We start from the raw sequence: 23567 nt of genomic DNA on the forward strand, positions 1-23567 counted from the left end.
TAATAAGAGGCAATTCTCAGAAGACAAAATTTAACAGGCTAGTGAATAATTATAAGAAAAGATGCTCAACCTAGTACTAACCAATCAGGGAATTTCAGAAGGGCACAAATTTATAATTTTGATTATACCAAATATTTTCAAGTACTGATAATATTAAGTATTGGTGAGAATGAAAGAAACAGGAACTCTTCATACACTGCTGGGAGTAGAAATTGGTGAAACTACTTTGGAGGGCAATGTGGCAGTATCTATTAAAATTTTAAATAATTATGACCCAGCCCTTTCATTTATTAGATTCCACCCTTGAGAAGTACTTGTAGGGTTGTGTAAGGGGGAACATACAAAAATGTTCTGACACATTGTTTGTAATATGGGAAAACTGGGGAACAAGGGAAAAACAACTTAAATGTCCAAAATATGATAAATAAAATATTATATATCCATACTATGGAATACTATGCAGCAGTCATAAAGAATGATGTAGAATCTACTCTAAAGGTCTATCTGTATTGACATGAAAAGATTTAAAAGACACTGAATGAAAAAGCAACCCACAGAACAAAAAAGGATGGTAAAATTTTAAAAAGCCACTAAAACACACAAAACAAGACTCATTATTATTCACGTACACATGTTTACAAATGCATAGAAAGACATCTAGAACCATAGTTATTATCACAATGGTTATCTGTGGAGAAAGATCAGGAATGCAGAGGACGGTCAAAGGAGACTTACTGTGTTATGTGAATTGTTTTCAGTGAGAACACATACACAATTTTATGTGTACAATCAATCAGGCAATAAAAATATATTATGAAAGCACTAGGGCCATTAATTAATTCTGAGTACATTTCTGCTTACATCCTCTTGTTTGAATAAATATACAGTAGTCTCTTGTTCATTACTTTCTAAATGTTATATTGTTCATAGGTAATATCAAGAGGGTTGGGACTTCTGCTTGTTGTTTAAAGTTTTGTATTAGTTTCTAGTTTTATTACTGGGATGTTGTCATCCCAGGATAGTTTACCACCATAATTTTAATCTTTAAGATATAGAGTCAGTATTCTTTGTGGTTCTTTGTTAGCATACTCAGCTTCAGGATTACAGACATATTATGTAAAGTATAATGTTTACTGTCTACTGTTATTGCAGAAGCACAATTTCCTAAAAGTATCCACAACACACATTGTTTTAAGGAGCAGTGAAAGCTTGTTTTTAAAAATAAGCATAGAAGGGATTTTCAATATTTTAAATTGGAATGCTTTTCAAAGAACCATTATTTTGCCTCCTCCCTTTTCTCACTGTATCTAAATAACAGCCCACAAAACACTACTCTCAGAAAGTTAACAGATTTCCCCAAGAGCACAGCATAGTGTCATAGTCAGAAAACGAGGTTTACTAATTCCCATTCCAATGTGCTCTCCATGACTAAAACTATAGGCGTTGCCTTCTTTCTTTTTTAGAAAAAAGGAAAAATTAACATGGACCATCTTTTTCAAGTGAAGGGTTTTTTTTCAATCTGTAATAGCAGCAGTCATTTTTACCAGAACTCATAAAAATGATGTGGACTATATGAACTGATACATAAATGTGTACCTAAAGAAGTCTGCACGTACAAGATAACAGGAGATGATTTCTATCTTTGCTGTTTCCATCGTCATGCCTTTTTGTGCATGAAGGTTCCCGACTAACTTCATTGTGCACTTGAACAGTTTATCAACATAAAATTACATCCAGTAAGAGGCTTCACTGTGCCCTTGCTAGCTTAAAAATAGTGTGATTTCTCTTACTTTGAAATATATTTTGAAAAAATATTATTTAAAGTGAATATGTAATTTTTCCTACAAGAAACTGGGTTGCTAATTTTTAGTTTTGCTTTATTTTACCTCTCTTCCTCCATAATGGAGTCTTCTTTCCCAGACATTTCTGACGTACTGTCATACATGAGTTTGTGAGTTTCAATAAAGTTCTTCTGTAAGGCGGACATCTGAGCCATGATCTTCTGGCGATGAAGCCTAGCAGCTTCAGCTTTTCTTTTTCGTTCTGCTTTTTCTTTATCATGAGTAATCTGGGTATTAAAAGACCAGAAAAATTAGGTAAGATCCATTGTGAAAATTTACATATACTGTTCAGTCAGGCAAAATTTCCTAGAGTAAACTCAGATTCAATCTGATGACTCAAAATTAACATACAGGCTCCATCACATCTTACAATTAATTGTTCCATTGGTTACTTCAATAATTTAACTTATTAAAACATTTTTTTAACTTAAAATGCCAAGTATCTTAAATATCTAATAAACTGCTTTTTATATTCAATGCAGGTATATTAAGAAACAAAATTAAATGAAATAATAATTTTGAGGGCTTCCCTGGTGGTGCAGTGGTTGAGAGTCCACCTGCCAATGCAGGGGACACGGGTTCGTGCCCCAGTCTGGGAAGATCCCACGTGCCACGGAGCGGCTGGGCCCGTGAGCCATGGCCGCTGAGCCTGCGCATCTGGAGCCTGTGCTCCGCAACAGGAGAGGCCACAGCAGTGAGAGGCCCACGTACCGCAAAAAAAAAAAATAATAATAATAATAATTTTGAATCATTTGTCAATCATTTAACCACTGACATTTAATCAATTTAAAGCCAACTTGATGTCTAACAGTTACTACTTAACACATTGCTAAGAATGAGAACTTTAACAACATTACTGAAATGCATTGGTGTCTTTTTATTTATTTTAACTTAAGTCCAGTGTTTTTCTTTTAGGAAAGATAGCTAATAACCACAAGTAATAATATTCTAATGATTTTGAGATTAGAATCATCAAAACCTGATTCGTTATATTATGGAAATTCATAACGTAAAGATTACTGTGTTTCATTAAATCTTAGATGCACCATAATCTTGTGTTCCACTAAGAATGCTGCTGATTAAATAATAAGAAGGCATGGATTATAAGACATATTCCAATTTCAGACATTAAAATATTTCAAAAATTAATAAAATATGGTATTTTCAACAGCGCTGCACTGAACGTCAATTTCCTCTACTTTTGTGAAATATATATATTATATTGGATAACTATGTATGTCAACTACCACTAATCCCTATGGTACAGAAACACAATGAACAATAGTAGACATCTTATATACCTTACAATAAACAGGTTCCTTCTCACAAAAAGAAGCAGCTCCCTTATACCAGTAAAGTTCAAAGACAGAGATGAACGTCATCATCATTATAATGTTATTACCTCATCATTTTTAATAGATTCTGATCCTGATGTAGTTGCTACAATTAAACAAGATTTTTCTCTTAATCGCTTCACGGTGTCAAACATCTGTGAAAAACAGATGAAATGTTAAAAAAAAGATATGGTTAGATTGATCAGGAACAGAGAAATTCACTCAACTGATTTTGTCATCATGTCTCCAAATGTCTTTGACTTAAACTTAAGCTATTTATATATATTTACACACACACACACACACACACACACACACACACACACAGAGAGAGAGAGAGAGAGAGAGAGAAATACCTGCAAATACATAATAAATAGCAATCCAGCTAAGAAGAAGGTTGGAGATAGCAAAAATCAGCTGAATCAGTCTGCAGGGGTGAGCATACCTCTGCTTTTGCTATGGAAATTTTTTAAAATTTAAAATAACATTTTTAGTGCAAAGACATATAAAGACAAAGATACAATATGGAAAGTGATACCTTTTCTTCCTGATGCCAGTCCCTCTCCCCAAAATCAACTAAATTAAAGATAATTAGTATTTCTTTTCAGGAAAAAAATCAGAATATATATTTCTTTATATTTACATATATTCTCATAAAAACCGATCCTACTATATACACTGTTTCCTACTTTCCTTTTTCACTTCATCATTTATCTTTAGAGGTGTTTGCAAAACAGCTTATACAGATCTATCTTACTCTTTTTTTTGTCTGAGTTTTATGGTTTTATTGACACAAATACAACGTGCACATGAGCTGTGTACTCATTTTCTTCACTGCACAACCTGGCACAAAGATTGGTGACTCTGGTGGCCAGCTGGGCTGCTCTCTCTACAATGGCTTTACAGTTCTTGGAGGAGACATTGTGAGCAGTCTCAGTAGAGTATGATTTGTTGCATAGCAGCACTTCAAGCTCCTCGATGTTGTGGACTAGGAACTTCCAGAAGCCACTGGGCAGCATGTGCTTTGTTTTCTTGTTGCTCCCATCAAGATCTGGCCCTTGAATCTTCTGAGCACCCTACTGTCAATACCTCTGGGTTTCTGCCAGTTACACTTAATTTTGACATACTGGCCTGACTGGTGCTAGATGAACTTCTTGGTCCTCTTTCTGACAATCTTGGGCTTCATGAGGGTAGCCATGATGTCAAGTAGGAGACGGCCGCCACCTCCGCAGGCAGTGCCAAGGAAGAGCTATCTCATTCTTTTTAACAATATCAAGATTTCAGAAATAGGACAGCACATCCATAAAACTTGTAATATTTATATTTTGAAAGAGCCTCAGTCTTATGTGGAAAAAACTCCCACAAGGAACTTAAAACAAAACTTTATATTAACCATTTGGATAAAGTATCTAATGTTTATAAGAACAGATATTTGTGATTTTTATATATTTTGACAATGGACTTTGGTACTGTAATGGAAAAATGAACTTTCAGGACCAGATCTCCAATTTATAACACCAGGTCCATAGGATATAAATGTTGGACTAATTGATGGCTCAATTGACTTTTTTAAAATTGCGGTATCATTGGTTTATAACATTATACAAGTTTCATGTGTACAATGTTGTATTTCTACATCTCTATACACTACAGCATGCACACCACCAAAAACTTAGTTTCCATCCATTATGATACAGTTGACCCCCTTAGCCCATTTCACTCTCCCCCTACTCCCTTCCCTCTGGTAATCACTACTCTGTTCTCTGTATCTATGTGCTTGATTTTGCTTGGTTTGATCTGTTCATTTATTTAATTTAATTAATTTAATATTCTATATATGAGTAAAATCTATAGAATAGTTATCTACTTTACTTCTTTTATTTGTTTTTGTTTTACATTTTAAAATGATTATATTGGTAGGTTTAAGAAAAATAGTAAATATTCATGAAATCTACTTCAAGAGAAATCTTGATAACATCATTACCTTATAGTTACATATCAAATTATATCACACTTGTTTAAGGAGTGTCTCTGATTAAGTAATAAAAAGGACTAACTGCTTGAAGTACAGATCAGTACAAAGATCCCCAATTGATGTAACCACCCTATATTCTAATTATCAACATAATATCTAGCTGATAACATAAAAATATTTTCATAAATACAGTGAAAGGAAGCTCCATAACCTTGGCTTCATGTTTCCATTTGGAGGGTTTTCCATTAAAGTAACATTCCTGACCTCTCTTCCTACCCCTCATTCACTCCTCCCCAAAGGCACTGCCATCCACCCAATAGTTCAAACTCCAAATTAGGAGTCATTTTGATTTCTCTCACTTCTTCCATCTAATGTATCAGCAATTTCTATAGCTCCTACTATCACATTATACGTGAATCAGTCCAGCTTCTTGCCATCTGCTTTCTAGCTGAAGTCATGCTCATTTCTCACCAGGATTACTGCAATAATCTTCTAATGGTTACCCTGTGTTTACTCTTGTCCCTATAATCCATTTACCCCTGACCTGTAAGGTCCTATATGACCTGGCCCCGGCTGTGCCTCTGACCTTGCTGCCTACCTTTCTCTCCCTCCCCCATTATGTTCCAGTCACACTAGCCTTCTTTCTGGCCTCCTTAGAGCTTCCGCATTGCTGTTCCCTCATTCTGGAGGACTTTTCAAGATTCTTGTAAGACTGGCTCCATGTCATTCAGTTCCAGTGTTACCACCTAAAAGAGGCCTTTTCTGATTACCCATCTAAAGTTACCCCTACTCATCTACTGAATTATTCTGATAATTTTTTTGTTTATTGTCTGTAGCTCAATGTTTGCAACATGATAGCAAGCACCTTATCTGTCTTTTTCGGAGCCTAGAAATGAGCATGGCACATAAGCAGGTACCCAATATGTATTTACTGAATAATGAAATGAATAAATGTTAATTTATTAAAAAGAGCCCTCACTAAAACATAGGTAAAATAGGATTACTAACATGAAAAATTATGAGTGATCATGAAAATCAGTAGTAAATGATTTTACAATTAGAGAATATTATGGTTTAATCTTAAAGGCAAGCAGAAGATTCTTAAATATTTAAACCAAGATAATGATCAGTTTATTTTTCAGTTTTACCTGGAGTATCCATGTAATCATGTCCTTCTGGCCTTCTAACTGGGGAATTCCCTTGAGTTTTTCTAAAAGCATTTGTATATTCTGAGCATTCATGGCTGAACTTCCCAATCCTTTTTTAAAACACAAAAAGTATATATCATGAACATATATCTTCATAATTATGTATAAATTATAATTTATAGTTAATGTTATTCACATTGATAACCAAAGTTTGCAGTCAATCCCTTAACTACATTAATTTTTCTATGGAAGAATCTACAATTACATGAAGTACTAAGTATTAAATTAAAGAACTTGAAAAACCGGAATTACTTTAGGTCTCTCTTGTACATGTTCCACTGGGGCTGCTAAGTGAAAACTACCCTTAATGATATATCTTTTGCCTTCCCTCTACTTGGCTCACTGTCTAAAAGTACTTACTGAGAACCAAAGCTCCCAAAAATATGGAAGTGGGAGCTGTCCTATCCATAAACTGAATAGGTTTATGATGTAGTCAAGAATCTAAAAAATAGTGTTTAAATAGAAAATGAGATGTTTTTGTCTTATTGATCTTATAAATCAATGTTCCTAGAATGTGCTCTGAAAAAACTGTCTTAATCATGTAGCATTTAAGAAAAACCTAATCTAAACCTATCCTGCTCTTCCACATTGAAAATTGTGCAAAACAAACACATTATCATTCACTCAGACTTCTGCAATCATTTTAAATTCAGGAACATTAATATCTTCCATAGATGGGTAGCGTAAACATTATGGTTGAGATAGCAGCAAATATTTGATAATACTGAGACAAGGAATGAAAGTAAGAAACCATCAATGTATGCAGCACCCCCAAAAGGGGGTGAGATCATGCAGTAAAAGGACTGCCGTGGGGATTAAAAAACATACCTGTGTTACTGAAAATGTTAAAAACTAAAAATGCTACGAAAAGACTTAAGACAATTTCAGAGTTTTCCGTCTTAAGGACTAACAGATTAAAATCCTGTCAGAGCTAAACTTTCTGTTACAAATTGGCAAATAGCTGAAACTGTGTTGAAAATGATACTAAAACATACTTGAGGCCTTATGGTAAAAGTCAAATGTCACTTCTTCTTCGGGAGATTTTTGAAGCTGTTGCTTTTCTTCTAGTAAGCCCAATGCCAGAATATGAAACGCCTGAAAAAGGAAAGTAGGACAAGATCTTTAAAACTGTGCTTCTTCAGGTAAATACATTTTAAATGGAGGTAAAAAAATAAGCAATCTGATGGGTAAAAAATGTGCAAAGGTTATGAACAAACAGTTCACAGAAAAAGAAATGAAATATACACATATGAAAAATGTTCAACCTTGGGAGTTGCCTGGTGGACTAGTGGTTAGGATTCTGGGCTTCCATTGCCGTGGCCAGGGTTCAATCCCAGGTCGGGGAAGTTCCCGCAAGCCACATGGCACGGCCAAAAAAAAAGGGGTTCAAGTTCACTTAAAATTAAAGAAATGTGAGTGAAACAAGATCATCTGTTTTTCACCTATTAAAATGGCAAAAAAAAAAAAAAAAGGCAAAAATTTTAGAGCTTAGTAAAATACAGAGCTGGCAAAGGTGTTAGGAAGCAGGCACTCTTCACCACACTGGTAATGGGAAAGTAAATCAGTATAACATTTTTGGAGGCCAATTAGACAATATCTATCAAAAATGTAAAGGTACAGACCTAGTGCTAGGAATTAGTGTAACAGAGTCACTCACTTAAGTGTACAAAGATATTTGTACAACAATGTTCATTTTAGTGTTCTTTGTTATACAAAGACCTAAAAACAACCTAAATGTCTATTAACAGGAGATAGTTAAATGCATCACAGATGTCCATATAATGGAATACGCAGCTATAAGCATGAGGTAGGCCTATATGCTCTAATGTGGAACGACTTTCAGATGATACAAACCTTTAGGTAGGGTGATGGGAGGCAGGGAGAGAAATTTTAACTTTTGATTTCAAATATATCTCTATGGGTTGAAATTTTTACTGCATTTATTTACCGCTGTTATAAAAAAAAAAAAGTGAGATACACATAGAGTATGATAGCATTTAGAGCCTCCAGACCAATAACAGCCAAGGAAATTTAGTTGGCAGGTGATAAATAAATATCCTATTACAGCTACCAAAGGTGACATTATTAAATAACTTATCCATAAGAGCATGAAGAAAAAAATAGCTGCTTCCATTTAATGAACTAATTCTCATAACAACTCTATGAAATAATTATATTTAAACCCATTTTAGCAATGGGGAAATTACTCTTTGCTCCTTAAATGGGAAGTGCGCTAACCCAAGTGAGGTAAATTCAAGCCTAAACCTGTCTTCAAATCTTTATTATACTGTCTCCTGATAATACAATGTGAAATAAAAATACAGAAAACTATGATACAATAATGACATGCCAATTTATTATTAGCAGGAACAGCCCTTTTTAAAATTTTTCTCTGCTTTTTTTTTAATGTAAATGATTCTCAAGAGTAAGGATCCTAAAAACTTGAGAATGTGTCACAAGGAAATCTGTGCCACATCTAAGCTGTTTTCAATGACCCTTAGGTCTCAGGTGCTCTAGTTGTGGTTCTGAATGAAGTCAGAAAGTTAGACTACCGATCTTCTCCAGACCTCCAAGAACTCTATGAAGTAGAGAAAGTATTTGAAATAGAGAAAATATTTTCGGTACATACCATTTGGAGCATCCCTTCAGTCCACAAGTTAGAATCTGGGTCTACTGCCTGCTCAAATATGGTCCTGAGAATGTACATCATGATATCACAATTGAGAAGGTTAACTGCTTTGCTGAAAGCAGGGCAGAATTCAGGAGGAGGAGGTGGTGGTAGTGCTAAAGTGGGTAGGAGATCAATGTCAGGAGAGACAAATAGGTACAATTTTATTTGGGTTATCCTTCATGCTAAATTGCAAATGTCAGAATCATATATTACACGCAAAACAACACATGATCTTTGTTACCTTTAAAGCACTGAAAACATCAATGTCAAGGGAAATAAGTCACTATGTAAGTCACCCAAAATAAACTCCATTTGTTATAAATTTAAAATTCTATCACCACTGATGTAGGCTATATCTTAATATGTGAGCAAGAAACAAAGGGTTCTTTGCACTTCCATTAGTTGCCCACTCTCAAAAAACAACAAAAACAAAACACTATATGCTTTGCTGATACAAAATCACAGCATATAGTCAAAATGAGTCAATTCAGTGTCTCATTTTTTACCTTCATCTTTGTTTTCCTGTTTTCTCCTTTTCTTCTGCATATGTTCAGCCTATATATATTAAAAAAAAAGTCTATCTTAAAATACACCACTTGACAAGTATGAAAAAAATGGGGTACTTTGAAGCAGGCAGGAAAGATTCACAAACCTACCAAAATACTTTATATACTGAAATATGTATTCAAATGCTACCTTACTCCAGAAACAAAATGGTTGTCCTAGGGAAAGCCACTGCAAAATAGATGGGTAATAATGTTCATCACTAATTTAGTCCCCATTCTTTCAGTCAACAGTATTTACCTAGTGTCTATTATATACAGGGCATTGTACGACAAACTGGAAATTATTCATTTTATAAGGACAAAGCCAGATATTACCTTAACTAAGTGATCTAACTTAACATCAACCCTTAATGGGACAAACAGACATTATATGTGCCTACTGATGTGATGCAATATATCATTTATGTAGTATTTTTGCCCTAAGATGTTTAACTTGAATCTACTCACAAGAATACAATCAGACACATCCAGAATATAGGATATTCTAAAAGACAACTAGCCTATACTCTACAGAAATGTCAATGTTATGAAAGACAAAAAAAGGCAAAAAGATTATTCCAAATTAAAGGAGACTATAGCAACATGACACCAAATAAAGTGCATGATCCTTGATTGAATCCTCCTACCCCTAACACAACTAAAAGAATATTTTTGGTATAATCAGGAAAATCTGAATATTTCCTACAAACTAGATAACATTATTGATTCAATTTTAATTTCCTGGGTAAGATAATGAGCTCTAATAATGAAAACCAGTATGAAACTACAGAAAAACCAGGCAATTTTCTATGGAGTTGGAAAGCATAAAGCATTTTAGGCTATTTACTGAAGAGGATAACTTTTCCTACCTTGCTATGTTGTGTTTTGGAGTAATGATAAAAGTACATATTGAAGTCTTTCAATGATTCATCTTTCAGCTCATAAACTCCATGTCCTGATACACCTGGTTTCCTAAAACGATAGAAAATACAGAGGTGAACTGCAGTGCTCTTGAAGTATAGAGTAAGACAAAATAAGAACCTAAAAGTTAATATAAAAGTCAAAATCAAGAGAAGAAATCAGCCTTATCTCATTCAACTTGCTTAAACTGAAATGACAAATTTCATTTCAAGAGTAAAACTAAAAACCTACACTGTAAGCTCAAAGTCCTGGTTAACAGCTAAGCTGTGTTTCATAATTATGAAATTTAAACAAATCTGAAGAAGTTTATTTTATACTACGTAGATCTGACCCCATACCCTACCTAAATCCCTAAGGCTTCAGAAGCTAAAAATGAAGCCTGTTCAAGATTTCCTGTTCAACTACAGCTTGCATTGTCTAAGGTCAAATATAAAATGGTAGTAAGATATCATATCTGTAGAAAATTGAATTATAAATGAAAATATAGTGGTGAATCCTCTACAGAGAACTATAAGGAAAAGCATTAAGGCCAAAAGGAGCACACCATATTTGTTCTGCACATTAAACAGCTTTTGGTCTCTTTCAAAGTAAGTGAAATAATTTATTGAACAATATAAGAGCATAAAAAAGCAACACTCTATTTTTAAGGTTATTTGAAACTAGCAATTTATCTATAAATATATTACTATAACAGTAAAATTCACTACCAGTATCAATTTTTAATTTCAAGAATTAATCCACTTAAAACCTTATTTCCATTTTTTTGTATCTCAAAGAATCAAAGGATTGCAAAATAATGTTTTAATCCTAGCAGAGAAAAGTCTAAAATAAGAATACAATATAAAAATTTAATAGAATAAACGAAGTCATGGCTTAGAATTGATGGGAAAGAGATTATCGAAAGGTTTTTTTGCTTACTTAAGTCACCTAATATCACAAATGGACATTTCTCATTCACTTGACAAAAATACTCATTTCTTCATCATACAGGTACTAAGTGCCTATAGTGTGCCCCTTGTTCTCACCCATTCTGTCTGTACTTTGTTTTTGTCCTTGGGAGTTCAGGAAAGAACTTCAGAGCTTCTACAAAGTATCCGAAATACAAGAACAAAGATTGGTCTAACTTTCAGAATAAGCATAAATATTAAGTACTTACTTAAATGTGGCCACTTTGTTTATGACATTCTCTAAGCCAGTTTCATTATTTTCCTGTTGAAACAACATTTTTGTCATTTTTACCTTCATGTAAGGACTTTATCTTCTCTTACTGTGAACTGAAATACACTTTCAATAGCATTCCTGAGTGTTTTATGAACAATAAAAAAAGATCAATTTCCAATATTTAAAAATTAGGTCTAAGACCAATTAGCTTTGTTTTGAGGGACGACCAATTTCTTAACAGAGGTAAGATGTATGTATAAACTGCTTAAGGAAGAAATTTAATCTAAGTTTGCCCTCATATATATATACACATACAACCAGTAATTCAAAGAAATTATTATTTTCTTTATCTAGTATGTTCATCACCCACATCATTTAAGCACATGCCCATGCTGTACTAATCCCTAAAACCAAGGTAACAAAATAAATAGGATCTATGGTAAAACACATATGTAGATGTCCAAATATATTCTGGCTTCTGCAATTATAATAATTTTATTTTTTTCTGACTGGTCTGTATTTTTCCTTGAATTCGGAATTTTTTTGTTGTTTCTTTTTGGCCATGCCATGCGTCATGTGGGATCTTAGTTCCCCGACCAGGGATCGAACCCATGCCCCTGCAGTGGAAGGACAGAGTCCTAACCACTGGACCACCAGGGAAGTCCCAATAAGGAATTTTTTCTTAATGAAGTCATTTAAAATCAGGATAAGGACCTAGTCAATATACTAAAGCAAATTCATAGATTCCTATAGTGTTGCAAAAATTAAATTTAGCCTCTTTTAAAAACATACTTGAGATAAGCAGTGAAAACTTAGGGTAGACACTAAAGCTTTTTTTTTTTTTTTTTTGCAAAATACGGAATGTGTATCATTATTGGTATGTGAAATTATTTTAGGTGGCACACAGTTATATATTTTTAAATTTTTGAATATTCATTTATCTTAACATGTATTAGGAAAAAATTAATCTAGAATGTTAAACCTACTATTTCATTGTAATATTGCTTAGAAAGATGCTAAGGAAAAATGTAAGTTGATTTTAAAATGTATTAATAAGGGACTTCCCTGGTGGCACAGTGGTTAAGAATCTGCCTGTCAATGCACGGGACGTGGGTTTAATCCCTGGTCCGGGAAGATCCCCCATGCCGCGGAGCCACTAAGCCCGTGCGTCACAGCTACTGAGCCCGTGAGCCACAACTACTGAGCCTGCACGCCACAACTACTGAAGCCCGTGTGCCTAGAGCCTGTGTTCCGCAACAAGAGAAGCCACCACAATGAGAAGGCTGGGCACTGCAACGAAGAGTAGCCCCCGCTAGCTGCAACTAGAGAAAGCCCACGCACAGCAACAAAGACCCAACACAGCCAAAAATAATAATAAATAAATAAATAAACTGTATTAATAATTATAAAATTGGTAGAGAGATGTGCAAATATTATGAAGGTGATATGTCAAATGGTTAAAGTTTGAGAATCAGTTAACAATAAAATTGGAAAAAGATACAGGTATGTTGGAAGAAAAATGACCAACAGTCAAAGCTTACCTCCATTCTACTTCTCTGGATAGCCTTGATAGTACAGGTAAATCTAATCTCTTTTAAGAATCATTGTTCTAATTCAAAATTAAATCTCGGAGTGAAAAATATGACTCATAATCTTTAGGATTACTGCTTCAATATCAGCAATACTGAACATAAATATCACCTGTGTCAGCCATGAGACTGCACCCCGCAGACCTCCAGCTAGAGAACAGAGATACTAATGCAGGCTCACTCTGGGAGACATGGGAAGGCAACAAGCCTTGATTAGACTACCCAGCAGTCTAGGACAGTCCTACCTAACGTTCCTTCCCTCTTTCCTTCACCTGGAGTCAGATTTGCACCACAGTATGATGGCTCCCCCAGCCTTTCCCAGTTTCCTCACCATTTCTCTCATAGTCATTGTTCCTAATTAAATCTTAAATCTTTTGTCTTGACATCTGCTTCTCAGAAGACCCAGACTAACACACCACCCAAATAGTCTCAGCATTTCAGGAAGTCCCCTTTTCCTCTGGAGAAAATTTATGTTAAAGTAAAACAAAAAAGCAAAGAGTTTCCTGCTCTAAAATGTTTTCTAAACAGTCAGAATGTCTCTAAAATGTTTCCTAATGCCCAAAAGGCCAGAATTAAAGTTTATACCACAAAAAAATTAATGGTGAGTTTTATATCTGAAAATTTCCTAAACAGATTTTCCTAAAACTTCGAGTGGCTTCCAATTAAAGAAAAAGAAAAAACTATCCCATCTTGAGGTGAATGGAGTGAAAAACAAAACTGGACTTACATTCTCAGGTAAATTTTTGGCAATGGCACTGTGTGGCATGGGTTCAATACAAAGCAAGTGAATAATTTCTCTCATTGTGACCTCTTCTTTGGTCACATTTCCCACTCCAGGGACATAACGCTCTCCTAATACAAACAATGAAAAGGAAAAGTAAAACAATTAATTGCTTTCCATTTAAATCTCTTTCCATCAAGAACACTGCATTAAATCAAATCTATGAGATAGTAACCAAAAATTATTTGGACATGTTCCTAAATCTGAACAAGAGTCTCTTTGCTAAAAGAGGAAGAAAAATGAAGAGATCTGAAGAACACAGGCCTTCTCTTAACTTAAACACACACACACATATACATACACATACTCACACATTATAAACAAGGCCCCTTGATTAAATTAGCATGGTCTCTAACCCAGAAAACAAGGAAGATAGCATTGAATAAGTAGTGGCCATAACGGAACAATAGCTTTTCTTTCAAGATTTCCTCAATGTTGTCTCTACTTGTTATTTAAGAAAGAACAAAGTGAAAACTAAAAAACAAAATACTTAAAAATATTTCTATGGGTTAAATGACAAAACAGTAATATGTATCAGGAATGGATGGTGTTGCTAACATGCCCACATAATCAGGTTTCCACTTTTCATCTCGATAAACTGCCAAATGGGGAGAGAAAATAGCTAAATTAACTACGGGAACTTCACTGGTGTCAACAGCATCTAATCCCCAATGCTTCAAGAAGGCTTAAAATATTTGGCCTTATGTCACCACTGATTTTCAATACTACAACATGAGTACAAAGTCCTGTGATATCTATAAGAGGGTTATAGAAGACAGGAATTTTTTGCCTAAGAGATTTGATGAATTCTACAAATTAGCCAAAGAATGACATTTTGTTAATTTAATTCACTTCCAACAGACTCACTCCTCTTCAAACACTGTAATTTTCAATTGTTTTCCACCAAAACAGTACCCTCTATAAGTTTCGTGCTAGAAAGAACCTTAGAGATCATGTAGATTACTTTCACGTTTTACAAATCAAGAATTTGAGGCCCTAAAAATGTAAATGGCATGCTCTTGACAGTTTATAGCGAGGTCAACTCTAGATCTTCTGATTCCTAATCCAAATCTTTTGCTACTTCTTAATGTTTTCTTAATTAATATAATATAATCAGGGCTTCCCTGGTGGCGCAGTGGTTGAGAGTCTGCCTGCCAATGCAGGGCACACGGGTTCGAGCCCTGGTCTGGGAGGATCCCACATGCCGCGGAGCGACTGGGCCCGTGAGCCACAATTACTGAGCCTGCGCGTCCGGAGCCTGTGCTCCGCAGCAGGAGAGGCCACGACAGTGAGAGGCCCGCGCACCGCGATGAAGAGTGGCCCCCGCTTGCCGCAACTAGGGAAAGCCCTCGCACAGAAACGAAGACCCAACATAGCCAAAAATAAATAAATAAAATAAAAAAAAAAAAAAATAATAATAATATAATCAGAGATTATATTAATCTTAATATAATCAGAGATTTTACACACACACACAAACACACACACTTTTAAAAATGATGACTCCTAAAGGTAATAAACTTATACTCAGGAATGCAGCAAATATTAACTAAAAATCAAATCACACAGAAGGAAATACCCAATGAATTTGGGTAAACAAAGTAACAGCAAAATAATAGTAGCAATAATAAAATAGTAAAATATAAAACAGCAAAAATATATTAGCAATTTTAATATATAGCATTAATAAGCAGTATTAGAAATTCTTCATATAGTATTCCAAGAACAAACACAAAAATTCCCCTCAAGTCTTTGTAATTTAATAAAGTATGTCACCAACTTAAAAATCTTCTACACATTTTTAATTTGTCCATTTTTTTCAGCAGTTTCCTATGGAATACTCTGGAGTTATTCCAGAAGAGTTAGTGTCTGGAAGATTTAGCAATCTCACTTAGCAATGACGGTTTACCACACTTCCTGCTGAGACAAGCAGCTAGCCCAGCAACTAGCTCCCTGATAAACAAATAAAATGAACCCAGGTTTTCAGATTTGGCTAATGGCTAGAAACCTCACTAGGAAGTATTAATACAAAGCAGTGTCTCCTGCAGTAGAGTAAGAAATAAGAACCAGAATGAGAAGTCAAAAACTTTTACTTAGCTGGTAAGATCAACAGAGACTATAATATAGAATATACAAAAGTAGAAGTATGGCCAATATTTGCACAAAGTTAATTTAACAGAATGACTTGATGAAAATATATCTTACTTAGACGAATGTTACATTGAAATTTTATATATATATATATATATATATATATATATATACACACACACACACACACACACATAAAATTTTTAGCACTCGACATAGTTATTTTACATTTACTTTTCTAACTAGGATAATTATATCCCAGATCTCTACAAACAAGTCCAAACAATTACAAATCAGGTATTGAAAAATGAAGATGTAACAGCTGTGTTTTTTAAAAGGTGAGTTCCTAAACATATCAATCACATTAGTCACATTAATCTCTAATATTCTCTGCTGTATTTGGGAGGAGAACAAAATAACTTACAGTTCTTATTAATGTTCTCTCTAAAAAGTAACTCATGTTCTATTTCAAAACATGTTTTAATCTTACCCACAATATAGATGAGGACTTGAAGCATTTCTTCTATTAAGGTATTATATTGTTTAATCAAATCCTATAGAATTGTAAAAGAAAAAATTAGTTACTTAAGAATCAAAAACCTCCATAAAACATACATTTTTTTCTGGATCAGATAGTCCAACTGATCCAGTATTTTCTTTCGGACCACAGCAACAGAGAATTATGAGGTGAATAATTCCCTTTTTTGACATCAAATTCAACAAGGTTCACAATACTTGGCACGAAGTAAGAACTCAATAACAACTGTTAAATATTATTACTGTTTTTATTATCATTATTTCCCATCTAGTCTTCAGTCAACAAAAGAATTCTAATCTTTAACTTTTCCTCTATTATTGGCTTCCTTCTTATCTGGGTTGGTGAGACAGTGTCTTCAAATAGGTAACTAACAGTTATGGTGAGAGTTCCCTTCCCTAACACACCTGTTATTTAAATACTACAGTAAATGAGATATTCATTTTCACTGAGTATAAAAACATGACTAAAAATTAGCTTTGTATTTTATAGCCTATCCTTTGGTCTGTTGCAAGTGACTTCGAATTTGAAGAATAAAATAATGTAATTCATAAATTCAAAGTAGTCAAAGGTTACTTTATAAACTGGTATCAAGTATTAAAACAATGAAGATGTCACAAAACTCCAGAGACAAAATATAAACCATAAAAAATTTATTGATAACAAATACAAGTAAAGAATTAATATCTTTACTAAATAAGGAACTTTTACAAAAAACAGGAAAAGGGTGAAGGACAGGAACAGATAATTCACTACCAAAAAGGAAAAAAAAGGTCAATAATCATGAAAACATGGTCAACCTCACTGATAATTAAAGAACTGCAAATGAAAATTAAACACCATCTTTCATGTATCAGACCAACAAAGATTAAAAATATCAGTACCATTACAGATGTACATACTGCTAGAGAGAGCTTAAATTGGAGTTACTTTTCTGAGAGCAATTTGACAATACGTATTCAGAGTCATAAGAAAGAGTATACTGTATTCTTCAGCAAATCCACTTCGAAGAATTCATCGTAACAAAATAATTAGGCAAGTGTTTAAACCTTGAGGTGCAGAGACATTTATATGAGCAAAAGACTTGAAAAGCCTCTTCAGCAATAGGGGACTAAAGTATAATGCATTCATATACTGCAATACTGCACAGCAATTAAAAATTATGATGTAAAAAAAAGATGAGGTTCCTGCATCCTTAGTGACAAGAAAAAACCTATCACAATATTTCATTAAGCACAGGAAGCATATTACAAAAATAGTACATATAGGGCTTCCCTGATGGCGCAGTGGCTGAGAGTCCGGCTGCCGATGCAGGGGACACGGGTTCGTACCCCGGTCTGGGAAGATCCCACATGCTGCGGAGCGGCTGGGCCCGTGAGCCATGGCCGCTGAGCCTGCGCGTCCGGAGCCTGTGCTCCGCAACGGGAGAGGCCACAACAGTGAGAGGCCCGCATACCGCAAAAAAAAAAAAAAAAAAAGTACATATAAAAGATTCAATTTTTCCTTTAAAAACAAATAAGACGGACGAGGGGAAGATGGCGGAAGAGTAAGACGCGGAGATCACCTTCCTCCCCACAGATACACCAGAAATACATCTACACGTGGAACAACTCCTACAGAACACCTACTGAGCGCTGGCAGACCTCAGACCTCCCAAAGGCAAGAAACTCCCCACGTACCTGGGTAGGGCAAAAGAAAAAAAGAGAAAACAGAGACAAAAGAATAGGGACGGGACCTGCACCAGTGGGAGGGAGCTGTGAAGGAGGAAAGGTTTCCACACACCAGGAAGCCCCTTTGCGGGCGGAGACTGTGGGTGGCGGAGAGGGGGAGCTTCGGCGCCGCGGAGGAAAGCGCAGCAACAGGGGTGCGGAGGGCAAAGCGGAGAGATTCCCACACAGAGGATCGGTGCCGACCGGCACTCAACAGCCTGAGAGGCTTGTTTGCTCACCCGCCAAGGCGGGCGGGGCTGGGAGCTGAGGCTCGGGCTTCGGTCGGAGCACCGGGAGAGGACTGGGGTTGGCGGCGTGAAAACAGCCTGAAGGGGTTAGTGCACAACGGCTAGCTGGGAGGGAGTCCAGGAAAAGGTCTGGAGCTGCCGAAGAGGCAAGAGACTTTTTCTTCCCTCTTTGTTTCCTGGTGCCCGAGAAGAGGGGATTAAGAGCGCTGCTTAAAGGAGCTCCAGAGACAGGCGCGAGCCGCGGCTCAAAGCGCGGACCCCAGAGACGGGCAGGAGACGCTAAGGCTGCTGCTGCCGCCAGCAAGAAGCCTGTGTGCGAGCACAGGTCACTGTCCACACCTCCCTTCTGGGGAGCCTGTGCAGCCCGCCACTGCCAGGTTCCCGGGATCCAGGGACAACTTCCCTGGGAGAACGCACGGCGAGCCTCAGGCTGGTGCAACGTCACGCCGGCCTCTGCCGCCGCAGGCTCGCCCCGCACTCCATGCCCCTCCCTCCCCCTGGCCTGAGTAAGCCGGAGACCCCGAATCAGCGGCTCCTTTAACCCCGTCCTGTCTGAGCAAAAAACAGACGCCCTTCTGCGACCTACACGCAGAGGCGGGGCCAAATCCAAAGCTGAGCCCCTGAGAGCTGTGAGAACAAAGAAGAGAAAGGGAAGTCTCTCCCAGCAGCCTCAGAAGCAGCGGATAAAAGCTCCACAATCAACTTGATGTACCCTGCATCTGTGGAATACATGAATAGACTACGAATCATCCCAAATTGAGGAGGTGGACTTTGAGAGCAAGATTTAGGATTTTTTCCCATTTTCCTCTTTTTGTGAGCGTGTATGTGTATGCTTCTCTGTGAGATTTTGTCTGTATAGCTTTGCTTCCAACATTTGTCCTAGGGTTCTATCCGTCCTTTTTTTTTAAAAATTGTTTTTTCTTAATAATTATTTTTGATTTTAATAACTTTATTTTATTTTACTTTATCTTCTTTCCTTCCTTCCTTCCTTCCTTCCTTTCTTTCTTCCTTCTTTCCCTCCCTCCCTCCTTTAGACAACAAATCATCCCAAATTGAGGAGGTGGACTTTGAGAGCAAGATTTATGATTTTTTACCCTTTTCCTCTTTTTGTGAGTGTGTATGTGTATGCTTCTGTATGAGATTTTGTCTGTATAGCTTTGCTTCCACCATTTGTCCTAAGGTTCTGTCTGTTTTTTTTCTTAAAAATTATTTTTAATTTAATAACTTTATTGTATTTTACTTTATTATAATTTACTTTTTCTTTCTTGCTTGCTTTTTTCCTTCCTTCCCTCCTTCCTTCCTTCCTTCCTCCCACCGTCCCTCCCTCCTTCCCTCCCTACCTCCCTCCTTTCTTTCTTTCCTTCTTTTCTTTCTTCCTTCCTTTCTTCCTTCCTTCCTTTCTTTCTTTCTTCCTACTTCTACTAATTCTTTCTCTCTACTTTTTCTCCCTTTTATTTTGAGCCATGTGGATGAAAGGCTCTTGGTGCTTCACCCAGGAGTCAGTGCTGTGGCTCTGAGGTGGGAAAGCCAACTTCAGGACACTGGTCAACAAGAGACCTCGCAGCTCCACATAATATCAAACGGCGAAAATCTCCCAGAGATCTCCATCTCAACGCCAAAACCCAACGTCACTCAATGACCAGCAAGCTACAGTGCTGGACACCCTATGGCAAACAACTAGCAATACAGGAACACAACCCCACCCATTAACAGAGAGGCTGCCTAAAATCATAATAAGTCCACAAACACCCCAAAACACACCATAGGTGTGGACCTGCCCACCAGAGAGATAAGATCCAGCCTCACCTACCAGAACACAGGCAGTAGTCCCCTCCACCAGGAAGCCTACACAACCCACTGAACCAACCTTAGCCACTGGGGACAGACACCAAAAACAACGGGAACTATGAACCTGCAGCCTACAAAAAGGAGACAGTAAGATAAACCAAACACTGTAAGATAAGCAAAATGAGAAGACAGAAAAACATACCACAGATGAAGGAGCAAGATAAAAACCCACCAAACCTAACAAATGAAGAGGAAATAGGCAGTCTACCTGAAAAAGAATTCAGAATAATGATACTAAAGATGATCCAAAATCTTAGAAATAGAATAGACAAAATGCAAGAAACATTTAACAAGGACCTAGAAGAACTAAAGATGAAACAAACAATGATGAACAACACAATAAATGAAATGAAAAATACTCTAGATGGGATCGATAGCAGAATAACTGAGGCAGAAGAACGGATAAGTGACCTGGAAGATAAAAGTGGAAATAACTACTGCAGAGCAGAATAAAGAAAAGAGAATGAAAAGAACTGAGGACAGTCTCAGAGACCTCTGGGACAACATTAAATGCACCAACATTCGAATTATAGGGGTTCCAGAAGAAGAGAAAAAGAAAGGGACTGAGAAAATATTTGAAGAGATTATAGTTGAAAACTTCCCTAATATGGGAAAGGAAATAGTTAATCAAGTCCAGGAAGCACAGAGAGTCCCATACAGAATAAATCCAAGGAGAAATACGCCAAGACACATATTAATCAAACTGTCAAAAATTAAATACAAAGAAAGCATATTAAAAGCAGCAAGGGAAAAATAACACACAAGGGAATCCCCATAAGGTTAACAGCTGCTCTTTCAGCAGAAACTCTGCAAGCCAGAAGGGACTAGCAGGACATATTTAAAGTGATGAAGAAGAAAAACCTGCAACCAAGATTACTCTACCCAGCAAGGATCTCATTCAGATTTGATGAAGAAATTAAAACCTTTAGAGACAAGCAAAAACTGAGAGAGTTCAGCACCACCAAACCAGCTTTACAACAAATGCTAAAGGAAATTTTCTAGGCAAGAAACACAAGAGAAGGAAAAGACCTACAATAACGAACCCAAAACAATTAAGAAAATGGGAATAGGAACATACATATCGATAATTACCTTAAATGTAAATGGACTAAATGCTCCCACCAAAAGACACAGATTGGCTAAATGGATACACAAACAAGACCCAGATATATGCTGTCTACAAGAGACCCACTTCAGACCTAGAGACACATACAGACTGAAAGTGAAGGGATGGAAAAATATATTCCATGCAAATGGAAACCAAAAGAAAGCTGGAGTAGCAATTCTCACATCAGACAAAATAGACTTTAAAATAAAGACTATTAGAAGAGACAAAGAAGGACACTACATAATGATCAAGGGATCGACCCAAGAAGAAGATATAACAATTGTAAATATTTATGCACCCAACATAGGAGCACCTCAATACATAAGGCAAATACTAACAGCCATAAAAGGGGAAATCGACAGTAACACATTCACAGTAGGGGACTTTAACACCCCACTTTCACCAATGGACAGAACATCCAAAATGAAAATAAATAAGGGAACACAAGCTTTAAATGATACATTAAATGAAAAATTAAGATGGACTTAATTGATATTTATAGGACACTCCATCCAAAAACAACAGAATACACATTTTTCTCAAGTGCTCATGGAACATTCTCCAGGATAGATCATATCTTGGGTCACAAATCAAGCCTTGGTAAATTTAAGAAAACTGAAATTGTATCAAGTATCTTTTCCGACCACAATGCTATGAGACTAGATGTCAATTACAGGAAAAGATCTGTAAAAAGTACAAACACATGGAGGCTAAACAATACACTACTTAGTAACGAAGTGATCACTGAAGAAATCAAAGAGGAAATAAAAAAATACGTAGAAACAAATGACAATGGAGACATGACGACCCAAAACCTATGGGATGCAGCAAAAGCAGTTCTAAGAGGGAAGTTTATAGCAATATAAGCCCACCTTAAGAAACAGGAAACATCTTGAATAAACAACCTAACCTTGCACCTAAAGCAATTAGAGAAAGAAGAACAAAAAAACCCCTAAGCTAGCAGAAGGAAAGATATCATAAAAATCAGATCAGAAATAAATGAAAAAAGATAGCAAACATCAATAAAACTAAAAGCTGGTTCTTTGAGAAGATAAACAAAATAGATAAACCATTAGCCAGACTCATCAAGAAAAGAATGGAGAAGACTCAAATCAATAGAATTAGAAATGAAAAAGGAGAAGTAACAACTGACACTGCAGAAATACAAAAGATCATGAGAGATTACTACAAGCAACTCTATGCCAATAAAATGGACAACCTGGAAGAAACGGATCAATTCTTAGAAATGTACAACCTGCCAAGACTGAATCAGGAAGAAATAGAAAATATGAACAGACCAATCACAAGCACTGAAATTGAAACTGTGATTAAAAATCTTCCAACAAACAAAAGCCCAGGACCAGATGGCTTCACAGGCGAATTCTATCAAACATTTGGAGAAGACCTAACACCTATCCTTCTCAAACTCTTCCAAAATATAGCAGAGGGAGGAACACTCCCAAATTCATTCTACGAGGCCACCATCACCTTGATACCAAAACCAGACAAGGATGTCACAAAGAAAGAAAACTACAGGCCAGTGTCACTGATGAACATAGATGCAAAAATCCTGAACAAAGTACTAGCAAACAGAATCCAACAGCTCATTAAAAGGATCATACACCATGATCAAGTGGGGTTTATTCCAGGAATGCAAGGATTCTTCAATATACGCAAATCAATCAATGTGATAAACCATATTAACAAATTGAAGGAGAAAAACCATATGATCATCTCAATAGATGCAGAGAAAGCTTTTGACAAAATTCAACACCCATATATGATAAAAACCCTGCAGAAAGTAGGCATAGAGGGAACTATCCTCAACATAATAAAGGCCATATATGACAAACCCACAGCCAACATCATCCTCAATGGTGAAAAACTGAAAGCATTTCCACTAAGATCAGGAACAAGACAAGGTTGCCCACTCTCACCAGTCTTATTCAACATAGTTTTGGAAGTTTTAGCCACAGCAATCAGAGAAGAAAAGGAAATAAAA

At 36.2% G+C, this 23567-nt stretch overlaps 1 protein-coding gene and 1 pseudogene across 5 annotated transcripts in view; both read right to left on the bottom strand.

The window, feature by feature from the left end:
• UBR1 (ubiquitin protein ligase E3 component n-recognin 1) overlaps positions 1–23567 on the bottom strand; it is a 169368-nt gene that overhangs the window by 48753 nt on the left and 97048 nt on the right. For all 5 annotated transcript variants that reach the window (XM_027084071.1, XM_027084070.1, XM_027084072.1 and 2 more), the window contains 10 exons: positions 16608–16671; positions 13973–14097; positions 11652–11704; positions 10444–10546; positions 9536–9584; positions 8988–9142; positions 7354–7453; positions 6299–6408; positions 3244–3330; positions 1887–2068 (listed from right to left, as the gene is read on the bottom strand). In XM_027084071.1, the coding sequence (XP_026939872.1) occupies positions 1887–2068; positions 3244–3330; positions 6299–6408; positions 7354–7453; positions 8988–9142; positions 9536–9584; positions 10444–10546; positions 11652–11704; positions 13973–14097; positions 16608–16671 (1028 nt within the window). The remainder of the gene's footprint in view (positions 1–1886; positions 2069–3243; positions 3331–6298; positions 6409–7353; positions 7454–8987; positions 9143–9535; positions 9585–10443; positions 10547–11651; positions 11705–13972; positions 14098–16607; positions 16672–23567) is intronic.
• Positions 3339–5283, bottom strand: LOC113608081 (60S ribosomal protein L32 pseudogene; annotated as a pseudogene).

Source organism: Aethalodelphis obliquidens, unplaced genomic scaffold, assembly GCF_003676395.1.
Source record: "Aethalodelphis obliquidens isolate GAN/ISIS:26980383/991018 unplaced genomic scaffold, ASM367639v1 scaffold51, whole genome shotgun sequence".
In the NCBI taxonomy this organism is placed as follows: Eukaryota; Metazoa; Chordata; class Mammalia; order Artiodactyla; family Delphinidae; genus Aethalodelphis; species Aethalodelphis obliquidens.